Below are 25,565 nucleotides of genomic sequence, written 5' to 3'. Positions count from 1 at the left end.
AGTTGACTCGACCCGAGTTTCACCCAAACCCGAATTGAACGATCAAGTATAATTCAAATTTTTTACAATGCTCACGAAAAATACAAGTAAGCTCGGTCAAATTCGATAATAAAGTAGTTAGTAGTACAATAGTGACTTTATACCAAGTATATATATTTGAGTATTTGGACACATAAAGGTTCCGACTTTCCAAGTATACTACAAATGCAAGTGTCTAAAACTTTATTGTACAAAGCAAAGACTCTTATTATAAGAGGCTACAAAATTATTGTTTTTCCTCTTATACATTTATCATAGTTAATTAATGAAATATAATGACAATTTGTGTTTACTCTAATAGCTCCACAAGACCAAGGAAAACAAATTAAAGTAAGTCGGAGAATACAAAATTTAGTTGATCCAATCTTTCTGAATGTCGAATGTGTAATTGATCTCCAAGTAGCATTTGTTATCATCATCAAGAAACTGAAAATTGTGAAATGGAATTAAAAGTTAGTTATAAATGAATCAGGTCTTTTGAGAGACCGTTTCTTAATAATTTTATTGAGAGAGTGTTTTACAATTTTAAAAAAAATGGCATTAAAAGTAATAATATAGATACAAATCATGATTAAAGATAATGTTAGTACATTTATTATGTAAAAAGATACGAAATTACGATGTCACGATCAATAATAAAAGGATCACGAAATACAAAAAAAAAAGGTATGAAAAACTGGTCTATCAAGTTTTAGGAATTTGCATAGAGTATGTAATAAGTTATAAAATCATATACTTCGTATACATCAATCATGACATGTACATTATGTCGCATTACTTATAATATAAAAGAATCGCAAATTCTTGTTTGTGACGGCACATATTCGTCACTCTTGAGTGACGGATACCATTTTACCTCACAAAGTACCCACTTTTTCTCTCTCTGCAACACTATTCATGTGGTAAATAACCCATTTTGTTACCATTTTAACTCACAAAATATCCGCCACAAATGGTAACTCGTCACAAGGGAGACCAATTGTAAAAGAATATAGGAAAACGGAAAAATAACGAGTTAGTTTTGTTTTAAGATTTGTTTTACAAGAAAAGATTAAAAAACAAAGATAAATAATTGATTGATCCGAGAGAGTATTGAATGGCGATTGACACTTTACTTTTACCTTTGATTTAGCCGTGTATGAGCCTCTTGCGAAAAAACCCGATGGTGTAGTGTCTTCTGGTATCTCATGTGTGTAAGGTTCAGCTTGTGGGCTAAATGTTCCGATCATTTCTTTGGTGCTGTCAACTAAAAAATATATTTACTTTAGAATCAATTATCGGACAATGCATGCATATACATATTCGTTGTAAGATTAAAACAGGTTAAATAGCACTCAACTTGAATAAATGGGAGGAGTTTGTGTTAATCCTTAGAATGTTGGTTTTGTCTCGTGACTCATCTATCTAATTTGACCAGTTTTAGGTTTAAGATTAAGAATTCATTTTAAACAAGATTTGCGATGAAAGAAAAGTACCTTTAAGACCTTTTTTCCAAACAGTATTGGTGTAACGAAGGCCAGACACAATATTATTACTGACTAGAATGCAAAATCGTAGGCTGTAAGGACTGCCTTCTTTCAAAGTAAACCATGCGCCTTGTGGATCACCTGACTCGGGCAATGGTAGCACAATTTCCTCTCTACCAGGAGATAATATTGTCAAACTTAGAATTTTCACTTCCGGCTCAAGTGTTTCTGCAACAATAAGATAATAATATAAATATATAATACACATTTAATGTATCTCGTGGAAGTCATATCAAAATTTTACTTCTAGTAATTTTATAATTTCATAAAATTACGATTATAAATTTAAACAATTTATAATGTCTGAATAATATATTTGTATAAAGAAATGTAAATAGCCAAAGAAGTACTCAAATTAGACTAGCTCACGCTTTGATTACAAAATATATAAGTATCATAATAATTCAGTCATGAACAAAAAGTAAAAATACGAATTACTCTGTATTTACTACGCAATATATATTCTTTTTATTTTCAATGATTTTGTAGATAAGTAGATTGATATTGCTTAAATTTAAATGATTGATTGATTGATCGATCGATCAAGGGAGTTATATGTACATACCTTCAGAAGAGTCAAAATCAACATTTCCAAGAAGTTGTTCCTTCCACTTTCTTAAACTCTCATCATCCTAAGAATATAATAATAAAAAGTAAAAGTATCAAAACAAATAAAAATATTGTAGTACTAAAATTATACATTCTAGGACTATTTAATTCGCCATTGCGGTTCGTGTTATCTTTTGTCCGGTGGAAGATACATCTAGTCTTATATAAGGAGATTTTACCATAAATAAGATTATATATACATCCAGATGTATATGAGCATGATACATCCAACAAGACAAATCTAATTGAGCTTATATGGAATCTTTTCGAGCTTTTAAAATATTTAAGTTACATTTTAATTTTTTAGGTGTTAAAATTAAAATCTAATTGAGTTTATATGTATTATTTTTGAGTTTCATTATAATATATTGAGATTCTTTTCAATAAAGCTCGTAAAATATATATATAAACTTAAATTCTTTATTATAAAGCTCTAAATCTATACAACCAGATATATACAACTGGTTGTATTATCTACTAATTGAAATTTTACGTAAATACAACATAACACTCGTGTAACTGAGTAAGGCACATTACACAAGTAGTATATTGTGAACGAAATAAGTAAAAAGTCGAATAAAACCTTATCTTTCTCAAGATGTTGTCTAATACTACATTTTGGACCTAGTTGTATTTTGTTTTGTTCATCTTCATCGTCCTCTGTGGCATACATTGATGCTTCACTTTGTTTTCTAGTAAAATGATTCGAATCTCCTTCACCATCACTCTCATGGGTAGAGGACGTTGGATCAATTGTTTCATCCATTTCAAAAAAAAATATGTTGGAATATAAATTTTCTTATTAAAGTATAGCTATGAGAATTTGCATGTGTCCAATCTTTATAAGAAGATTTATTTATTTTTTTGCAAAATTAATGACGGAATTGAAAAGGAGCAAACAAAGTTACAAAAAAACTCTAAATGATAATGAAAAATATGAATTAGAATATAATGCGATGAAAATTATTATAGAAAAAACAAAAATTCAAAGAAACAAGAACAAAATAATTGTGAGATTGATCACATTTACATTTGAATTGAGAAAATTTATTACAAAATAAGAAGTGATATGAAAATAACGATTTTATACTTATCTACATTTAGCTTGTGGTAAAAATGAATTGATGGAAGAAGAAAAAGTCGTGCGGTGATCCTAAAAATGCGAAATATGCTAATATAATCACCCTTAAAAATTTGAAATTGAAAAATCTCCTAAATTACAAGATTAAGAGTTATTTGGTTGACAATCTCTCGCATTCCCATTGATCTCTCATTAATGGCTTCTCATATTTTTGTTGGTTTGAATTATTGAATGAGCCACTTATATCGTGGATGAGAATCGAACTTCTGAATGCTTCTCATTACTTAAAATCTGAAGACAACTCTTTTATGAAACTTAAAATTTTTTTATTTTATACTCTCTATTATTTATTTAACTTTATTTTCGACACAATGACCTAGTAGAAAAAATATTTTAGCTTGTGAATATTGTTATTGAAAAATAAACGGACGATCAAACATCAAGTAAATCATTATTTTTAATAGAAGGTAAATAAATGCTCAAAATTATGCTAAAATTGACTCAACTTAAACTCAACCAATATTCAAACAGATGACCAACATTTTACCCAATTTCCGAGTTATTGTCCAGACCCCATTGATCTATCCACAAGTAAACTAACCTATTCTACATCCAACACGTTTACCATGTATTATACTCAATTAACCTGTCTACCAGATTTATATATAGTCTTGGCAAAATTCTCCTAATCTGAAGAACCCGATCCGAATTCGACCTCACCTCTAAATTTAGAATCCGAGCATGACTCGAAACCCAAAATAATTCGAATAAATATGACCTAAATGTTTATTGTTACAAACAGTGAAACAGACCATTTGATAATACACAGGGCCGGCCTTTAGGGTGTGCGGGCCGTGCGGTCGCACAGGGCCCCCGATTTTTGGGGGCCCAGTAAAGATAAATTAAGAATATATACTAATTAGTGAGATTAGTAATCATAAAATGTAGAATGGCACAGTGGTTTAGCATATGATTTTCTTGGGCTTTTTACATTCATGCATCTCAGGTTCGATTCTCCGTAACTACACTTTTTCCATTTTTTTTTTTTGCAAAACTACATTTAATGGAGTGAGTTATGATTATATTTCATAATTTGTTGGTTTCATTTCATTTAAAACTGTTTGCTTCCTTTCTTGACTTTTTTTTTCTAATATGCAAAGTTGTTTAGAAAAAACTTATTAATAGATCATTTATGTTATACTTGTTTAATAATATGAAAGAAATAAACTATAAACATTCCGTATATTAAAAAATAAATCTTATGACAAAATAACATTTAAATTCATACAGGTATTAACGTAAATAGTAGTATCAGGGCCTATTTTCGAAGTTCCGCACAGGGCCCCCGAAATCTCGGAGACGGCCCTGATAATACAATTAGTCTCATTGTAGACGGGTATATCCGTCTAAAGATGTAAACGGGTCAATTATATTACTACTTTCATAATAAGACAACCCTCAGTGGTAGCATGGGGCTGCGCTTGGTAGGAAGGTCTGCGGATCGATCCCCCACAATTGCGATTGAGAGGGGTTTAAATACCGTAATCCTTGGACACGCCCCGAAATCCGGATTAGTCGGCTCAATGTGGTTCGGATTACCGGATGGTTTAGATCAAAAAATAATAAGACAACCCTCACTATCTCACCTGTTTGTCTTATTAAAAAAGTGATGACATATTTGACCCGTCTACAACGTTAGACGAATAGTGTCCGTTGTTTTTGTGTTGATAGTAACGTATGTAAACCCGAAATGACCTAATCTAACTCAGCCTAACTCGAATTTCGACAAATTCAAAATGACCCGATTTAAACCCGACCGAATTGATTGGTTTGTCAATCATCCATTGAACCGCACACGGACACACTACTTTAGTAGTACTTTATAGTTTTAAGTTTATCGTTATCTCACTCTTTCACCCTCTCTCTCTCTCTCCAAATCTCAGAAAACAAACACAAATCGACACAAAAAAAAGGAATGCTGAAACAAACACTTCGTAGTCTCATTTGTTTACAGTTCTAGAGAGTGAAAGAGTGGATAATTTCCGTTTTTTCTGTTACAAAAAAAACACCCTTTAATTAATTTAATCAATTAATTACAAAAAATGGCGTCCGACAAAGAAATAGCAGAAGGTTTAGAATCCCTTTTTAGAGATACAAACCCTAATTCCTTCAGTTCTCTTAATGATGTAATTCTTCGTCTTCAATCTAATTTAGGGTTTGATCTTTCTCATAAAATCGATTTCATTCGTTCTCATATTTCTCTTCTCTTTTCCCCAATTCCGACTCCAATTCCCCAGATTCCCCCAATTTCTCGACCTTTAATTTCCCCAATTCCGAACCCTAACCCTAATTTGCATCCTCATGCACAAGGTTATTCACACGTGTTTTACAATCAATCGCATTTTCCGAGGGGACCTACTCAGATTTGTTTCGCGCAACCTGGTGGTGTTGTTGGGAATGTTGTTGGTGATGCGGTTTCTGGTGTTACTACTGCAAAAGATAGGTTTGTGTTTTTAATTTTGTTGTTTTTTATGATTTCCGTGTTATTCGTTTTGATGGGTATTTTAATCGAAGGTAAATAAATGATTGGAACTGAGACGAGTATGATTTTGGGTGATTACTTTGATGTGGGGTTTGTTTGTCTTTACTAAAGTTTTGAGCTTTTGATGTATTTTGTTTGGTTTGGTAGATTAAAAGGTGTTTTTGGTATGTTGCTTGTAGAGTGGGGAAGGTATGAGATCGGGCATTTGTGTTTTAGGGTTCATATTTTATGATGGAATGTCGGCCCGGGTTCTTTTGGAGTTAATTTTAGTTCACTTCAGTCCAGTGCAGTTCAAGTTCTGTAGGTTTAGTTCATTCTGCGCTATTCAGTTGAGGTAGATGAAGTCCAAAAGAATCGGGTGCTTTAGAGATGCTATGCTCTGGATCTTCGTAGCTATCTTATAGGCTCTTTGTAATGGAGTTTTAGGCTAAAAAGATTTGATCTTCTGCGTGGATCTGGGATCATGGATTCTAAGATAACTACTTTTATCATCTGGTGAAATAGAGTCGTGTACATTTTGACAACGAACACATCCTACCTTTTATGGCTAAGTTAGGGTTTCATGGATGAGAGGTGTAGAAGATAATGCTTGTAGTCGATAATGTTTATAGCATTGAAAATGGTGGTTCTGTAAGGGAGCTTAATTGGGATGAAACCTGTAAGGAGGAATAGCTATGTGTTCATGAACTGATGAATATTCTTTTCTTTTTTTGCAATTTTCCTATCCATTTACTTTAGGAGCTTAGAATTTTCTGATTTGTGGCGCTGCCTATTGTTTCATCTTGTTGTCAACCAGTGAGTATTGCTGCAAGAGAGTAATGCATTCGGATTTGTTTCTCTGGGAATTTAACTATGAATATACAACACTTGCAAGAGAAAGTTGCTGTGTTTGCAGTAGTCGAGTGCTGAATATATATAATTGCTGTGAAAGTTTAGAAGATTGACTCGTTATGGTTATGAGTAAACATGGGTTTATTATTTTCTTTGTTTCGAAGCTTTTGTGCATCTTAGATGCAGGCGCCCTGCTACTGCAGATTAGTCTATGATTAATAATGTGTGAGTACCATTAAATTGCAACCCTTATGCTGTTTATACTTCTGTTTAGCTTTGTGGTAGTCTTTTTCTTGCTATGTAAAAGCAGACAGTATACTGAGTCAGCCCTTCTTTCCTTTCATTCAGCATGTCTGGACATTGTTGTTCTCGTTGTATGTTTTGAGTATCGGTTGGGCCTCTATACCATGTTTGTAACTTTGTATCACTAGCTAGAAGTTTTTTTTGGCAGCTAGAAGATTAAACGTCACTTTAAGTGTACTGATGATTGAACAGATTTGTTCAGCGCTGAGAACATTTGGAAGTTTTCATGGCTATTATTTCAACTAAAATCAAGCTATTAGAAAAAATGCTGTCTTTTAGAGTTTGCTTTACCCATGTACTCGTCATTCACCAACACGGTGGTTGTGGTACGCTGTGGCGAGCTCCACATCTTTTAAAGAATCTTACTAGGCTGTTAACACATTTTTGTTTCAGTTCAATTTGTATCAAGCAGCTAAAAGACTACACATATGTTAGTATTGTGATGGATGTTTCTTAGAGTATTAACTTCCATATATAATGTTGCCACGTAAGGTGTATCCGAGTCTGGACTCTGGATAAGATATTCAGTTTTACTTACAGCCTACAGGTTTCTTAGGACTCATTCTGTCCTTGTGTATAAGAAGCTACTAGTCATGTTACCTTTTGTTAATTGCTAGAGAAGTTTTTTCGCTGCTCGTTAGGATTAAGCTAGTATATAGTAGTTGATTCTGTGGTCAGTTTTATGACTGATAACTGTAGAGTATACTCTTAGGGTGTTAGAGACTTCTAGTTTGAATGTCCTGTTCTCGTAAGTGTTTTGTTACGGTACATTTCTATTTTCTGTTCTAGTAAATATTCTTTAATATGGAAAGTTTGAATTAGACATGAGTATCTTTTGAAATGATGTTGAAATTGTTGATGATAGGAAGATACAGTGCCTCACAAGTTATCTGTTTCTAGATGTCAAGAGACCTTCTTTTTCTAGTTTTATACTTTTATTCGCTGTTTTCATGTTCAAACTAAAGGGTTTGTACTTCACTAGTTCTTTTCAAGATTTAGCATATTTTAAGTTACTCATAAAGCTTTTAACCTTTATTACAGTGGCCATAGACCAAAAAGAAGAGGGGGTCCAGGTGGGCTAAATAAACTCTGTGGCGTGACACCTCAGCTTCAGGCAATCGTTGGCCAACCTACTATGCCCAGAACAGAGGTGTAGTTTTTATTAGCGTTCTCTTTTTTAGATTGTACTCGTACTTATTATGCTTTTGTTGCCAAAAAAACATATTTTTCTCTTGTGTACTTATTTAGTTATATGTGTATCTATATTGTGTAGATTGTGAAGCAGCTTTGGGCGTATATAAGGAAGAACAATCTTCAAGATCCAAGTAACAAGAGAAAGATAATTTGCAATGAAGAGCTGAGACTGGTATTTGAAGTCGACTGTACTGACATGTTTCAGATGAACAAGTTGCTGTCAAAACACATTCTACCCCTTGACCCTAAAAGTACGTATAATAAATTTGGTAATTATTATACTGAATTGAATTTGTTCCTCATAAGTTGTGTTTTGAGTCCATATTCTGGTGGTTACAGAGGATTTGGGACAACAATCAAAGAAATTGAAGGATGAAGAGTCTCAAGCTCCTAAGTCTGAGCCTCAAGTTCCAAGCTCTGAGCCTCAAGTTCCAAGTTCTGAGCCTCAAGTTCCAAAATCTGAGCTTCCCGCTCCTCTTATTGTGATTTCAGAAGCGCTTGCAAAGTTCTTTGGTACCAGCAAGAAGGAAATGCTTCAGTCGGATGTGTATAAGCGTATAGAAGAGTACATTAAGGCAGAAGGCTTGGAGGTGAGTTTGCATCCGTTTGGAACTTCACTCCTTGAGCTAAAATTTTCTGTGTTGTAACCTTTTGTTTAACAGTGGATTTTTTATACACCCTTCATCTATAAGCGTGGGTTTGGTTATTTCAGAGATGAATTAAAGACCAACCAATAAACAGAATTTCAGTTTTAAAACTTTACCGAGTATAATTTAGGGGGTGTTTGATTGGAGGTGTTGGAAATTTGGAATGGATTGGAATGTATTAAATCCATTCTAGTGTTTGGTCAGAGGCTTTTGGAATGGAGTTAGATACCCAATGGATTCTAACTCTATTACAACCCCTTGGAATCTCATACCCATGTATACACCCAAGTTTCTAACTCTATTCCACCCTATTACCACAACACAATCCATTCCAAGATCGAACCAAACACTGATGAGCAAGTATAGGCTTCTAACTCCATACCTCTATGGTATCATAATCCATTCCAATCCATTCTGATACTTTGAACCAAACGACCCCTTATTGTTAGAAGTGTTTTAAAAAGTCTAATAAAAGGTCATAGAATTCCAAGTTAGGTTGTTACGAGTATTTTCAAAATAATCTTCAGTTTGTCTGAATGTCTTCATTACCATCATTTTAAGTATGAGGGTTATCGTTTAGGGAATGTAGCAATGTCGTGCTCAATTCCCTTAAAGATCACACTGTTTTTTTCCATCTGTAGCAGATAGACTGTTGTTGTTAGGGCACATCTTGTTCACTCAATACAATGTTTGTTAGTTATATGCCTTTCAAACCATCTGAGCTTTCTGCCCAGGCTCTTGCTCCTCCATAAAATTGGGAATTAAATTGGGCAAATGAAATTTGAGGTCAGACACGCGAATATTCCCCTTATTGTTTCAAATTAGTTATCCCAGCATACCAACCATTACCAAGGCCACCACAGTCACCACCCAATCACCACAGGCTGCCACAACTAGCACTGGATCTAACACATTGGTGTTGGGACAACCACTATTGGATCTACCACTGGATGGGTGTCAGATTTTGTGATGAGCAAACTTCGATGGTGGGTGGGTTAGGGCCTAGGGGTTGTGTTCCAGTAGGCTGGGTGGTCTCAGGTTTTGGGTGCACCGGTGCAGTAGCCTCCACTCTCCAGGACGGTTGGGGTGCAATAAGGTGGGTCTTGGCTGGAAAAGTGATGGGTTTTGTAGGGTTGTGTGTGGGGCGGAGTCTGGGTTAGGAGGGGGTAGTGTGGGGGTAGTATAGTCATTTGTTGTGTTATTTGTATCCCAAATATGGAAGTGGAAGCTTTTGGAGAATACGCTCAAAAAGGAAATGTGGACACTTCCAAAGTGTAGGAGGGAGGAGTAGTCATATACTATTGTGTAAAGACCAGTGCATCACTATTTCTGTATATTTGTGCACTAAATCTTACTGGAGTCCGGACTTTGAAGTTTTTCTGTTATACAACTGATGTGTATATTTTTTTATGAAATTTGTAGGACACTTTGAATTCAACGGTTCTATGTGATACAAAGCTTCAAGAACTATTGGGTTGTGAAAGCACTACTTTTTCTGCAATACGTGATGCTTTAGCTTGTAATCATCTTTTCCAGCAATCATAATGCACTATCTGGTGAGTATCATTCAGTGTTCTATTAGTGTTGTCAGGACCGTTTTATCTCAGTTGTGTTGATTGGGAAATAGAAGTGTTAACTTGACTTTATAGGCAACATAGGTATCACATTATATTAGAACCATGTTATAAATTTTGGATTGCGACATCTCATCTGATAAGAGTTATGGAGAAGTTACTACTAGGGCGTTTTGGGGTGGTTTTGCCGCATAGACCAGGGTAGGGCGTTTTGGATGTCATTTTCACTGTAATCTATGATTGTGAACTTCGACTTTATAGGAAAAATAGGTTTCACATTACATTAGATACATGGTATAATTTTTGGACTGCGACATCTCATCTGATAAGAGTAATGGAAAAGTTACTACTACGGCGTTTTGAGGTGGTATTGCCGTATAGACCAGGGTAGAGCGTTTTGGATGTGATTTTCATTGTAGTCTATGATTGTGAACTTTTTACCTTTCATACAAGTTTGTTGCATCATCTATAATGATAAGATAAGAGCGTCAAGAGGTAACGAAGACCCATCGCATTCATGGAATATAGCATTAATATAATGGGAGGATAATTTCTTTCTGCATGCAATATTCTTATTTGAGTATGGTGTACTCAGAGTTCACTACCAACTGGTGGCACAAACGTCAAATACTAGAAACTTATCGTGGTTGTTTCTTGCAGGTTGTGGATATGATGCCAGTTTAACTAATCTGATTAGGTGCATCTTAGCAAATAGTCCATCATGCAAATCTGTTCAAACAGTCTGTAAGTTATTAGTAGGTATGATTGTAATTAGTACCGTGGAAAGATGTAGGTAAAGCCACGGTTAGCGTTTAGTAAATCTGCTGTGTATTTGTAATGTGTAGAGATGCAATTAGATAATGCAACTTCTAACACCCGTAGGCGTGTGTAGATGTGTTAAGAACTAATGAAAACTAATGTACAAGATTTAATCTTCTTAGCTGTTGTATGAAAGTTTGTCTATTTAAAGGTTAATCTTTGTTGCTTGATCTTTCAATGGTTGTAAATTTCTTACAGGGCATTTTTCCAATTGTGTCGAAGGTAGTTAGTGATCAACAAATTTGTGCCATTATTCAAAACCCGGGCTTCTCTTTTCGGAATTGATTTTAATCAATATGGATCGACTCCTTATAACCGGGTCTGTTTTCTCAGATCTAAGCTATAGTTTTAAAAACATTGCAATTAAGGGAGTCTCCCAATTTCAATGGAATCAAAGGCGCTTTATTCTTTGGTTTTTGATTATGATTGAACAAGTCAAAAATGACTCGGTATGGAATAAAGCAAAAATGAGAAACTAAACTAGTTGCGTTTTTTAATTGTGAAGTAGAGAGATGGAAGCAACTTCAAGCGGGCACGCGGGCCGTTGGGTTGGCAGTTGGCACGCCCCAACATGGACTATGACTCCATGACAAGGGATTGACATGGCCCAACATGGCACCTCACACCATATGCCGTGGGCCATGCATGGGCCGAAATTTGAGAGAGAGAGAGAGAGAGAGAGAAGACTTTGTCTAGCCAAGCACGACACGACCCATGTGGGTACGATACGCTTAGGGACACTGAAAATACAAAAAAATAAGGTTGAAGTAGAAAAATTGTTTGGGCACGTCTCTAAGTACGCCAAGACACGGCATGACATGCCGTGTGTCATAGGTTGTGCACTCTTGTCTGGGGCGTCATTTGATAGAGTTCTCGGTGCAATCATTCGATCCCCCTCCCCCTCCCCCTCGATCCCGCAATTTGCAGGAGTTTTTGAGGTAGTAGGGTAATGTACTAATGTTTGTATTACAATTAAGGGAGTATCAAACATTAGCTTCCCTCACAATATTCTAGCATTTGAGGTAGGATGTATGACCCTTTACCATCTCATAGCAGCTGGAAATAATGAGAAATGGGTCTACAAGACATAATTGCAAGCAGCATTACTATGTGTAGACATGCATGCAGTAGAAAGGCAGTGCCCAACTTTACTGCATCATGAATAAATAAGGTAATAAAGTTATGGTAGTAATGTTGTATGATTACAAACTAACAAAATCAATGAATTCTATGAATTTAATGTTATTTTCACTAGCATAACCACACACTATACTTCATTTCTACTTTGAAGATGTGAGGACAACTATTTGTGGTCCTAATTATTTACTCTCCCCATTTTGCGGTTTTTGTTTGATTTACAAATGTCTTGTTTAGCCGTGTTTGTCCTCTACATGCAATGGGAGGAAATATGCATTGTATTGAAAAAATAGTCAAATTAAACAATAGAATTAAACTGCCTTCCTATTCTCTATATTCTTTCACAATTGTTTTTGGGTAGAATTTAGTGGAAGAATGATATGTGGATGTAAATGAAAATACAAGGGAGAATGTGGGGTCATAAGATATTGTAACCACAAAAGATAGATAAATAAGGAAAGTGGAAGTTTTGTGTGAATTTACCGTTTTAGGAAATGTGGAAGATGTTCGAAAATAAGAGGGAGGATTATGCAAGGAAAACATCCAAATTAAACGATATTTAAGTTTTAGAGAGATAAACGGTAAATTAGGAAAAATGAAGAACGTTAGGGGACATAACAAGTAAATATGTGTGTGATGATTTTAAATTTAAGAATATGAAAAAAAGGCTATCTTTATTCTAAGACAAAGCGTCTTGCTTGTGACGGGCTAATCCCGTCACAAGCTGAAGACCTCTCACAAAAAGGGAGAGGGGACAAGGTGGGGCATCCCCATGTGCTTCCCCACTTGCCTCTCATGGGTATTTTGTGAGAGGAAATGGTATCCGTCTTCAGCTTGTGACGGATATCGCCGTCTTCAATGAGATTTTGTGATTCTAAGATCGGGTAACATTTTATCTATAAGACTCAATTCACACTTTATCCCTTAGACCATGCCCAAGCAAGGTCAATTGGTAGGTCATGACCTTGCTTGGTCATGCTAATGACATAATTAAGCAAGTATAATTGGTGACCTTTGATGGTTAATTTGTGACATTTTGCATCAAAAGGTCAATTTGTGACCATTGTTGAGCAAATTGACCACCTTGGTGACCTTCTAGGTGGATACTTTTTATTGGTTAAACAATAAAAAAATAATAAATAAAAGTATATAATATGATAGTGGGGTATGATTGGGAATGTTGTGAAATGGAAAATGATTGGGTTGATGACCTAGGTCGCGACCTTCTACTTGGGAGGGTGAAAATGGGTCAAAGTTAATAAGGTAGGATTAAGAGTAAAATCGGGTCGTGACCTAGTTAACGTGACCACTGCTTGAGGATGGTCTTAGGACTTGTAAACAATCGCTACAATAAAATAGATTTCAAGCCAAGTCTTAGATGTCAAAACTCAAGGCCAACACCCAACAAAGGTTTAACACATTATATTATAGCCGAGACTGTGCGGTTCTTATGACACTTTAACCAATTTTAGTTCAAGGTATGAAGTCAATTCATATCTTATATTCTGCACTCCATTCATTCATTCTTATTTTTCATGTCATTGGACATGAAATAAAGAGAATTAAAAAGTGCGGTGAAAAATAAAAACTGCGAGAAAATACGACATTAAAAATTATATTGGTCTCATTAATTAAAGATGAACAACCTAATAACAGGAAGTGACAAGTTTAAAATGGATGGATGTAACTGATTTTAGAAAGCACACAAAGGAAGATTCAAAAGTCAAAATGTGACATATGTTTCATTTATTACTCCATGTTTTATGGGACAATTGATTTAAAAGTCATAATATAATCAACAGTAATGATAAATACAGTCTTTAGGGCTGTATTTAAGAACTAAATTACTTCCCAAAATGGAATTAAATTAGGAATTTATGACACAATTACGCGTAAATTGATGTCATTAATGCTTAATTTAAGTTTTTCTTTCCTTTTTAATTACCTTAAATGCAGCCCTTAGGGCTGCATGTATTATTTTCCTATAATCGAAGACCACTTAATAATGTAATATACTGATAAATTGACACACTTATAATACATTGAATTTTTTAACATGTGCCCTAAAAACCCACGTTAATATGCTAATTAAAGAAAAATCGTTAAAAATATTTTACTAATTATGACATACTCCGTATCTGAGTTTGTACATCAATTTCTCATAATATATTAATTAACTTATTAGCGTATACGGAGTACAATGTTTATAAAATAATACTCCCTCCGTCTCAGTCAATTGTTATCTATTGCTTTTGGCATAAAGATTAAGGAAAGAATTATGAATGAATTTGGACCACACAAATTACATTGCCCCACATGCAATGAAATGTGATCCACAAAAGGTTGCTAAAAATGGAAATAGATAACAATTCAATGATACACCTCAAAATGGAAATAGATAACAATTGACCGGGACGGAGGGAGTACCAACTATAATACTTTTTTAACATTATTGTATACGAGAATCATCTGAATATTAAAAACTTAAGCGAAAAGCCTAAGCCCAAGTCAAAATATAATTGAAACAATAAATTTAGAAATTATTTTACAAAATTTTGTACTCCTCGTATTATATTACTCCCAGTTGTGTGGATAATAAAAAAAATACAATAGTGTTACTTACACGCCACTTTACACATAAAATGATAATAATCCAAGTATGAATGAATGAAAAATGTGTTTGGTGTTAGTATTTCAAGTCCCTATAATTATCGACCCAGCCGTCAATAACTGGTTGCCAGCTACTGGTCAGGCCACTCTTTCTCTCACATTATCGATCTCTATCATTCATCATTTGTCCAAACGCGTTTATCGAGATTTCATAACAATGCACACAAAATTGTCAATTTCCAACAACCATTTTCTGAGTGAAGACGATAATATTTTGCTTAAATTTTAAAATGAGTTAAGTAAGATAGGATAGTAAAAGACCAAATATAATGTCTAAAAATTAGCAAAATCGCTTATCCTATTTATGCAGGTGAAATACGGAATATTATTTTGTCTAAATAATTTTAGGGAAATGATAAATACAACCCATTGGGTTGTATTTAAACATTTAATATCCTTTTATATTTGGCATTAATTTAAAAATTAGAGAGTAAATTACACATAAAACAATGCAACTAATGCATATAATAACTACTCCCTCCATTTTTTAATATATGACGTTTTGCTTTTTCGAGGCGAGCCTTTGACTTTAATATTTACAAAAATATATTTGGTAAAAAATTATAAAAATTATACCATGAAATTCCTTATGAAAAACTCTTTCATATGAGTATACATATGACTATATTTAAGCATATAATTTGAGAGATATTGGAGAGAGAAATGTGTGTCTCGAAATGTGAGAAAGTTATATATAGAAAAATAGAGGGAGTATTTATTTCTTTTATAGTTGCTTAAATACAACCCAGTGGATTATATTTATCATAATCCATAATTTTAAGACGAATTATATTCATCTTAAAAAAAAATGGCGTTTTTTTTCTCAAATGTATGTCGTGAATTGTGATACTACTAGAACATTTGTCTTTTTAGAAAGGATAGTGATAGGGCGCCACCCGGTGACGCCCAAATTGGGTGTCACCCTCTCACAATCCTTTTTAATTGAATGGGTCTCCACTCACCCCATGTGAGAGGGTGGCGCCCAAATTGAGTGTCACCGGGTGGCGCCCTTTCATTTTCCTTTTAGAAATCATACAACTATACACTTTGTTGTTTTTGCTAAATAGAAAGAAGAAAAATAAAATCTTAGTTGCTACACGAAATTGACCTATTTTGAATGGACTAGATACAAAATTGATATGAACATAAAATGTGCAAAGAATAGTTAGAATTTCAAATTTGAGAGTGATTGTATCTAGAATGAACAAATTTAAATAAATGACAGCAAATATTTAGCTGGTAAAGTTACAAAGGTTGTTATTTGTAATTTGAGTTTGAGTTCTATCAAGAACATTTGTCCTTATAATTTGCTTACATCAAATAAAATGGACGAATTAAAATAGAATAACATACTTTAGATGATTGATTCAAAATTTTAAAAGAAATCATAATTTTGATTAAAACTAACTCTAAGTAAATTACTATTAAAAAAGTAACTCACCCTTGTGGGCTGTAACACATATGAGGATACCAAATTTCAATTAAACAATTAAACAATTAAACAATGAATATCCAATCTAAATAACTCGTTTATCTACATAGTATTTTCTTTTTATAATGGGAAAAGAGTTATTTCAATAACAAAGTCAACAATATAACCATAACTATTACGATCAACACCTAATACAACTAACACAACAAAATCATTAGCTCTTTTATCCTAAACTTAACGTTTAAATATATATCCCGTCAATATTTTAGAACATGTAATATTGTAATCAACATTTTACAATACATTTACAATCATTACTTTTATAAATAATTTAGTATCCTCTCAATTCAATAATAATTATCCTTATTCGAATTCTATATGAGAAACTTAAAACCGATAACTATTGACCAGAACGGATTCCGACTTGCTAGAATAAACAAAACCAAATTGATTGAGAAAAAAAAGAAATTGGGATTGGGGGTATAAAACCATGCCCACCTGTAAAGTAAATCACACAAGTCTGTCCTTTCCTAAATCAAAGTTTCTCTCTCATTTCTGGACTTTGTCATCCTCCTCATTTTCAGACAAACTCCACCGAATCCCACTTCACATTATTCTCCTTATTCATCGCTAATTATTATTATTATTATTATTATTATTATTATTATTATATTATTATTATTATTATTATTTCCTTCAAATTATAATCACTAACAAGTAACAGCTTCCATTAATGTCACTCAAATTTTCAGCCATGGAAGCTCACAATCTAGCTAATAATGTTATTGCAGTGTTTCTACTGGTATTACTTCAGTTTTCAGGTTTTACTTCAGTTGCAGCTCAGAATGCTGCTTCTAAATCTCCTAAATGGCAAACATTGGATGGTAAAGTTTTGATCTTTCTTTGTTTTCGAGTAGGTCTTGCTTAAGACCGTCTTAAGTTAAGACATTTCATAACCCTTCTTTTGTTATTGCCTTTTTAAATCGGTTGTGAGTGCCGTCTTAACTTAGGACTGTCTTAACCAAGAATTTGTGTAAATTTAGTTATAAAGTTGGAATTTTTATCTGTTTTAGTTGATTTCTGCATTGATTTGAGAGATGGGTATGAATTAATTTTGATTTTATGAAGTGGGTATGAGCTAGATTTTGCTTTTGTTGTGGTTTTGTTTGATGGGTAGTTTAAGTTTGAGGATTTTGAAAATGGATTTTTTTGTTGTTTTGAATTGATTTGGGAGATTGGTTTGTGTAAAATTTGATTTTAGGAAGTGGGTATGAGCTAGTTTTGGGTTTTGCTGTGTTTATCTTTGATGGGTAGTTTAATTTTAACACGATACCTCCGTCTTAACCACTAGGCTAAAACCTCTTCGGTTATGCTGGTTTTATGCAAGATCTGAAGTTGGTTTTGGATTTTGTGAAGTGGGATTGTGCAGGATTGAGCTTATTTTACTTAATTTAGGAACATTAGTGTGTTATTGGAACTATATTTGATGGTTGATAGTTGTGGGCTAGTGTAAGTTTGGTTTGTTGACTTGTTCTTGGAGCTATTTTAGAAACATTACAAGTCCAAAAATAATCATAGTTGTGGATCCTTAAGTCTGATTGGGACTTGTTATTATCTTTATTTGAAGTATTTGCTGAATCATAACAGTAGTGTTCATTGACTTTTCTAGTATATTTGTTATTTTAGTTTGTGAGAATTCTATAAAGTTAGGTCTGAAGTTGTTACAATTGTTGCCTCTAGGGATTTTTTATGTTTCGGGTACGTATACAAATGAAGGTCTCTACTATTTGTGAAAATCCTCGTGTTTTGGCTTAAAATGAAGCGTTGAAGTATATCATAATATGTCAGAGTGTGAGTGTTGCACACGAGTAAGCGAGCTAAATTGAAGAGTCGGGCTAAGTTGGTTTGCGCACAAAGTTACTCGTTCACTAAATTAAATGAATATTTGGGTATGCCGTACTACTAGTCACCTAAGTGTAATTTGTTAAACCTCACGGCACCAAAGTGGAGATTTCTCATAGTTTCATCGGCGCAGTGCAACAAGAATGTATAGTAATTTAGTTTCACGTTTGCCAATCATTTATATTGAGGGAATAATTATCCGAACAATAAAGTTGTAATGTTGATGCTCTAATGTCATCATACTTGTGCTTAGCACTACTTATCTGCCGTTGATCTGATTGCTATTGGTTACGCACTTACGGAGTATTATGTTTCAGATATTTTCTCCATGTTCAAAAACAGTACTGCTCCATCAGAATGTTTTGGTTAGATGTTTGCTCTAAATAAACTAAATTCTGGTTTTGCAGGGTCTTCGCCTCTAGTTGTAGCTCGTGGTGGATTCTCAGGCTTGTTTCCTGATTCCAGTTCCTATGCCTACAACATGGCTGTGATGACTAGTGTGTCGGACTTGGTATTGTGGTGTGATGTGCAGCTCACTAAAGATGGGTCTGGGATTTGCTTCCCTACTCTCATGCTGAATAATGGCTCTAATGTGGATATGGCTTACCCAAAAAAAGTGAACAGCTATATTGTTAATGGCGTTAAAAAGAGTGGATACTTCCCTATTGATTTCACTCTCAAAGAGCTTCAATCCGTCTATTGTAAGTCAAGATAATGCACTGTTTATGCTTACAATTAATTGCTTGACCATCGATGAAAATCCTGTATTTATCAATCTATCTGACAACATCTAACTATCTATCTGGCAACATCTAATTTAATTGCTGTAAGGAATTCTGTGGGGAGACTCGGGAGAGCGGCTCTTGAGGTCTTCATAGCCAATACTGAATTATCTTTTCAATTGATGCAGTAACTCAAGGACTTTTTTCTCGCCCTCCTAATTTTGATGGTAGTCTGTTTCAAATTCAGACAGTGGAAGATGTCTTTACGCAAAATAAACCCGCTGGCTTTTGGTTAAATGTTGAGGTACGTCTTTACCCTAGCACTCAAGATATTGCCATCAATCACATTATTTTAGAGCGGTCAGACATGTTCTAAAGCTGGCATTTTTTTTTTGGCTCAAAACTCTTTAAAATGGTTCATCACTAAAAAAATTATATTTTCTACAGCATGATGCTTTCTACAGTCAACATAAGTTGAGCATGAGAAGTTATGTCATCAGTGCTGCCAAGACTGTGATCATTAGTCATATTTCATCCCCCGAGATTGCCTTTCTACGACAAATGGCAAGGCCATTCAGAGCGACAAAAACAAAATTGATTTTCCGCTTTCTTGACCAAGAGGCTACGGAAGTTTCAACCAACCAAACTTATGGTTCTCTCTTGAAGAACCTCACGTTTATTAAGAGCTTTGCGTCCGGAATCCTTGTCCCAAAGACTTACATATGGCCTGTTGATGCTACCACATATCTGCTACCTCATACTTCTCTTGTGGCAGATGCTCATAAGAATGGGCTTGAAGTTTATGCTTCAGACTTTGCAAATGACAATGTAATTGCCTACAATTACAGTTACAACGCAGTTACTGAGTATCTTAATTTCATTGACAATAATGAATTCTCAGTTGATGGTATGCTCACTGACTTCCCGTTGACATCATCGGCAGCCAGAGGTATATATTCTATTTTTGGTGCTTCATAGCAAATTGTTAAATGGTTACCATCTAACTAATTTTTATCATATAAAATGGTACACCTCTAGAGTCTTCTTTTCCCTAAAATGGTGTTGCTTGACAATATATCTAGTTTAATGGATCCTACCAGAACTTTTTGCAATCACCAAATATTTACAATTCAGCCCCTGAAAAGGAACATGAGATGGCATTTTTTTATGATAATTTTTTTATTTAAATTTTGTTGTGGCTACTGGCTACCAAAGAACAAAAGTAGCCATCACTTTGTTTCTTTCATAGCAACGAACTATGGGATCTGCGTGGACCATAATTCGACAGAAGTTTTCTTATGACTCATCATGTTATATATAGACCAAGAGCTCCAATTTAGGATAGATTCATAAATCATAATCCTAATGTGGCTTGTGGTAGAATATAATCATGTCAAATTGTTACACAAGCTGTGTAATGTTAGTAAAATAAGAGAATTGAGCATTTTCAAGGTTGTAAATCGTTAAAAGTTGAGGAAAGAAGAATTTTCCAGTTTCTTCAGCTGTTGAGGGAATAGCTTTTCAGGGCTTCACTTCATGCGTGTCTTATGACTCGTGCTTTTTGAGTCAACTTTCTGGCATAACTGAGTCCTTTCGTGTGTTGTTATTATATTTAGTACCTTAAATTTTCTAATGCCTGTTCTATGCTGACCATTCTCTCATCTTTGTGCAGATTGCTTTGCTCATATTGGCAGCAGTGCAACAGCAGAAAGTGAGCCTTTTTACTCTTTACAACTTGTACTCTCGTAGAAGAACTTCTCATTGCTAATAACTTTTTTACTGTAATCTATTCTCTTGCAGAAAAACCCTTGGTTATATCACATTTCGGGGCAAGTGGAGATTACCCTGGTTGTACCGACATATCATACACAAAAGCTATATCAGATGGGGCAGATGTAATTGATTGTCCTGTCCAAATGTCGAAGGATGGTACACCTTTTTGCTTGAGTTCTGTCAATCTCATGAACAGCACATCGGTTATCCAAACTCCCTTTAGGAATCTGCTATCAACTGTTAGCGAGATTCAGCCGAATCAAGGAATATTTTCATTTAGCCTCAGCTGGGAAGATATTCAAAGCTTGACACGTAAGTGGCTCTGGTGCTTGAACAAACTTGTTTAATTTATCATCATGTCTTTTATGATTATAGGGTTATATCTTTATGAGTTGATCTCATATTTAAGACCAATTCATATAGATTTCCCTTTCGACTTTGGATTTAGCACCCAAAAATGTTACTCGTACTACGTTTAAAATGTTGTCCTCATCTACATTCTACGAAAATTAATACCGGCATTTCATCAAGAAGTTCTGTTTCCATGGTGTCTTGAGAAAAGCACCTTTGATCAATTGCTGACATCTGTGATAGATAATGTGAGGCAACAGTTCAACCTCCTTCATGGTATCAGGCCAACCCTAAAACTCCGCCTTCTTTGTCTGTTTTTCTGCCACCTCTGCTCCTCCCCTTTCCCTATTTTTTCCCCTCTCTCACTCGCCTTTCTCTTCTTCTCTTGCACTCATGGCACAATATCATCTTCCAATTGCCGTTGCTGACATTAAGAACTACATGCCCGTCGTTCTGAATAAAATATAAAACCGCTGTTGTTGACAGGACCACTGCCATGCCATGCCAGGCCTTTGCCCTTCTCTATCTTAGAGTAGCTGACTGTGTGACATTTTTTTAATCAAGTAAGCTTTGAGTTTCTTAATCAAGCAAGCATTGACTTCTTTTGGCCTTGATATGCAGCCGTGATATATAGCCCATTCACAGAGTCTTTTTTGGTGAGGAATCCAAAATTTAAGAATGCTGGGAAGCTCATTTCCTTAGAAGACTTCTTGAACCTTGCTAAAAATGCGTCTTCGCTTTCTGGTGTTTTGATCAAGATAGAGGTGAGTGCTCCTAAGTACCTATTGTTAAGTTTTTTCCTTCTGAAAATTATGATTTCCTCTTCATCATTTGGGGTATTAGCATGCCTGTATAACACTGGTAGTTGTACTTGCGTCTTTGTATAATTGTATGTCAGCTTATTGTCGGATTGTTGAGCTCTATGGGGGAACGCTACCAAAGGGCTACATACTACAAACTACAAAGATTTAGGATGGTGCTAAGTGTCAGTTATGAAAAGCAACATAGATATCTGATGTTGTCCGAAAATCTTGACATTTAGATGCAATTTTTGCAGGCATTTAATAGTTTCATGATCTGAGTATTTAGGCTTGAGTTTATCTCATACATGCATGCTTACAGATCAACCTTTGTTATTTGACACTGAATAAGTCATGTACGGAGTACTTGGAAATACGTTTCTCAGTAATTGAAAAGCTACGGGTAAAAGTCCGCTGTATCGCAATGCCTTCGTAGGAGTTGCTTTTTATTAGTTTTTTATCTGATTCTAACGCCTTTGAAAGGATCTTAAAGCGTTCTTTTCATGGTCTACGTATAAATGAAGGTGAAAATATATGAAATCTCAATATGATTATCTATGCAGAATGCAAAATACCTAGCCGCAAACCAAAGCCTTAGTGTCACTGATGCAGTACTGGGTGCATTGGAAAAAGCTGGATATAATGGCACCACCGCTAAAAAGGTTATGATCCAGTCCTCAAACAGCGCTGTTTTGAAGGCGTTGAAGGGAAAGAAATATGAGCTTGTTTACGAAGTTGATGAGGCAATACGTGATGCCCCCAATGATACAATAGCAGATATCAAGACCTTTGCTGATTCCGTGGTTGTCAACAAGGAGTCTGTTTACCCCACAAATACGGGATTTCTCCTGGGTTTGACCGATGTTGTGCCACATATACAGTCATTCAAGATGCCGGTGTACGTTCAAATTCTCAGAAATGAGTTTGTGGATATAGCTTACGACTTCTTTTCCGACCCGACTGTCGAGATCACTTCTTATGTCTTGGCGGCTGGCGTAGACGGAGTTATTACCGATTTTCCAAAAACTGCTACTGATTACAGGAGTAAGTCTCACTCTGACATAAAAACTTTAAACAAATATTACACTATACTTTGTTGAGGCTAAATGTTCTCAACAAGAATTTTGAGGAACTGTCAGACTAGTAGACTCGAACCTTCTGCAGTATAATCCATTCTTCATTCGTTCGGTTTAATTTTGTTTACCTGTTCAATCATTTTGGCACTAACCCCTTGTTGGTTTGTTGCTGATGCATGTTCAAATGTTCAATGCCTTTTGAATTAGTTTTCAGGTCCTCTTTCTCTCATCCTCTTTTGTTCTGGTAATCTTGCAGAAAATCTCTGTTTGAAAATGAAAACCACACCAATGTACATGAGCCCGGTTCAGCCTGCTCAACTCATCAACCTGGTAGCTCCGGATCAAATGCCCCCAGCTGAGGCTCCTAACCCACTTCTCAATGATGCTGATATTTCAGAGTCGCCTTTACCCGCTGTCGCCGCCAAAAATGATTCGTCCGCACCAACTTCCATAGCAGAAGCCCCAAAATCATCTGCAGGCCAACAAATCCAGATTGCCTCGTCCACACTGTTATCTGTACTGCCAATCATTCTGGCAGGTTGCCTAATGTTGTGAACTTGTGATCATTTAGTTACCCTTTTTTCCGACTGACTTAATTGATTTGTTTGTACTAATCCGTCATCCATCCCTGATCAATCGTTCATCTTGCGGGAACATGATTATTTACGTCCTCATATTGAGCTATTCAAATGTGGCTTTGGACCGGATTTAGGGCAAGGCTGTAAGTAAAGAAATTGCGCATGAAGGCTGTAGCGGGCAGTCTGGCTAGCTAGTGGCTACACCAGAGGACTACTCACCGTCTTCATTGTTAAAAACCGGGTCGCTTGCTAACTAGTGAGTCATTGTTGTATTTACTTGCATTCTCTTTGATTCTTTAAATCATTTATCTAGTACGAGGCAATTAATTGGTATTGAATGTGACTAATCATGTCCCTGTAGGATGGACTGTATGTTATAAATCTATTTATTTATATATGAACGGAAGTGATTGGGTGTCACTGGATTATCTAAATAAAAATCTTTTGAAATAAACAGTGGTGAAACTAAAGAAGTAGAAATGTCATAAATATATATGAAGAAGAGACTTTTGATGTTCAGAAAAAATTAGAATAAGAATAAAGAACTGTGAAATTGAAGATCTATTTCCCCAATTAATCTCATTATACTTTAATGAGATTATAAATTAATTTATAACGGAGGTATAAATTAATCCCAACTAACACTTTTTTTGGGTGATAGGGATTAGGGTGTACAATTTATTTCTATTACCTATGTTGGTTTCAACCTACACAAAATCTCATTGAAGACGGGCGGTATCTGTCACAAGCTTGTGACGGATACCGTTTCCTGTCACAATATGCCCATTGAGAGGTGAGTGAGAAGCACATGTGGGGTGCCCCACCTTATTCCCTCTCCCTTTTTAATCCCGTCACAAGCAAGACTAGCTATTCAACTTATGGTAATCGGTCTCGAACCATTGAATGAATTATTAGACGGTAGAGGACGAACAAAAAAAAATGACCTAAACTATTCACTCTCATTCCCTTGATCAGCAGTAGAGATGGAAGTGCTGGTTCACCGTGCACGGAAAAGAAAATGGCACGGCCCAGGCCCATGAATGTGGGATTTATGCCATGTCATGCCAGTCAAATGAAAATGGTGACCCAAGCATGGTCCGCGACTCATGCGTGTCGTGCCGTACCGTGCTTGAGCGTGCCTTAACAATTCCTCCACCTTAATCCAATTTCTTTGTATTTTGAGCGTGTCGTGCCCCGACGAGGCTGTGCCTAGGCACGGCTCACGAGCCATGGCTGCCGTGCTAAGCTGTGCCAATTCTGTGTAGTACTCTATGGTAGCACGGGGTTGTTAAAGATGATTTGTGATCAACAGCATGAGCTATCTGGCCCGGCCAACCCGGGTTGTCGTGTCCTACTTTCCGTGGCATGTGCAGGCAATGCCTGCTCAAGGTCTGTTATCGCACCTGCTCTTGGTCCTCGTCGGCACACAAAAAAAAAATGCAATATCCCTTTGTCTCCATCATTTATTTTGTTTATGATTGATTAATAATAAACAAATGAGTGAGACGAAGGACGTGGAACATAGAAAAACGCATAAATTCAAAGGTACCACGTATAAAATCCTTAATCGTCCTAAACATCAACGAAGCCGTCAAAAACAGTATAAACAAAGCGGCCAGCAACCGCCCAGTAGTAACTGTCATTTTCAACAAACACCAAAACTACGTGCAAACGCGTTCTCATATTACTACTACAATGGAACATTTCCAACATTCTTTCCTCCATTATTTCTCTCATATATATATATATATATATTCTTCATCATCTTCTATCATCATTTAATTTAATATTACAGATAACTCTTCACCAACTTGTAAAATCATTGACATCTTCTTCATTAATCACAATTATCTCTACATTCTCCGTTGACCTGAATTGCAATTATACCAATAACAACAATATCAAGAAAAAGAAGAAGAAGAAGTAATATTGTTACGCCGGAAAATTAGTTTTCCGGCC

At 35.3% G+C, this 25,565-nt stretch overlaps 3 protein-coding genes across 4 annotated transcripts; 2 read left to right on the top strand and 1 right to left on the bottom strand.

The window, feature by feature from the left end:
• Window positions 1-295: 295 nt before the first annotated feature.
• Window positions 296-3,245, bottom strand: LOC141655970 (rho GDP-dissociation inhibitor 1-like). The gene is made up of 5 exons (XM_074462948.1): window positions 2,758-3,245; window positions 2,131-2,197; window positions 1,515-1,733; window positions 1,161-1,285; window positions 296-465 (listed from the first exon to the last, which is right to left on the bottom strand). The coding sequence occupies exons 1-5, from the start codon at window positions 2,938-2,940 to the stop codon at window positions 391-393; spliced, it is 669 nt and encodes a 222-aa protein (XP_074319049.1). The 5' UTR covers window positions 2,941-3,245; the 3' UTR covers window positions 296-390.
• Window positions 3,246-5,151: 1,906 nt separating this feature from the next.
• Window positions 5,152-11,332, top strand: LOC141656988 (uncharacterized). Its single transcript, XM_074464086.1, has 6 exons — window positions 5,152-5,758; window positions 7,973-8,081; window positions 8,205-8,376; window positions 8,465-8,715; window positions 10,195-10,328; window positions 11,007-11,332. The coding sequence occupies exons 1-5, from the start codon at window positions 5,358-5,360 to the stop codon at window positions 10,315-10,317; spliced, it is 1,056 nt and encodes a 351-aa protein (XP_074320187.1). The 5' UTR covers window positions 5,152-5,357; the 3' UTR covers window positions 10,318-10,328; window positions 11,007-11,332.
• A 5,583-nt stretch (window positions 11,333-16,915) lies between these two features.
• LOC141656987 (glycerophosphodiester phosphodiesterase GDPDL3-like) lies at window positions 16,916-24,026 on the top strand. Of its 2 annotated transcripts, XM_074464085.1 has the most exons (10): window positions 17,040-17,058; window positions 17,097-17,288; window positions 18,714-19,007; window positions 19,217-19,332; window positions 19,476-19,977; window positions 20,701-20,739; window positions 20,829-21,113; window positions 21,774-21,916; window positions 22,516-22,996; window positions 23,285-24,026. In XM_074464085.1, exons 2-10 carry the CDS (start codon window positions 17,138-17,140, stop codon window positions 23,581-23,583), a joined length of 2,310 nt encoding a protein of 769 aa, XP_074320186.1. In that variant the 5' UTR covers window positions 17,040-17,058; window positions 17,097-17,137; the 3' UTR covers window positions 23,584-24,026. The 2 variants fall into 2 exon arrangements, with proteins under 2 accessions (XP_074320185.1, XP_074320186.1); XM_074464084.1 differs by having other exon boundaries at window positions 16,916-17,288.
• The last annotated feature ends 1,539 nt before the right edge of the window (window positions 24,027-25,565 follow it).

This window comes from Silene latifolia, chromosome 5 (genome assembly GCF_048544455.1).
Source record: "Silene latifolia isolate original U9 population chromosome 5, ASM4854445v1, whole genome shotgun sequence".
In the NCBI taxonomy this organism is placed as follows: Eukaryota; Viridiplantae; Streptophyta; class Magnoliopsida; order Caryophyllales; family Caryophyllaceae; genus Silene; species Silene latifolia.
This window is presented reverse-complemented; position numbering and strand designations above follow the sequence as displayed.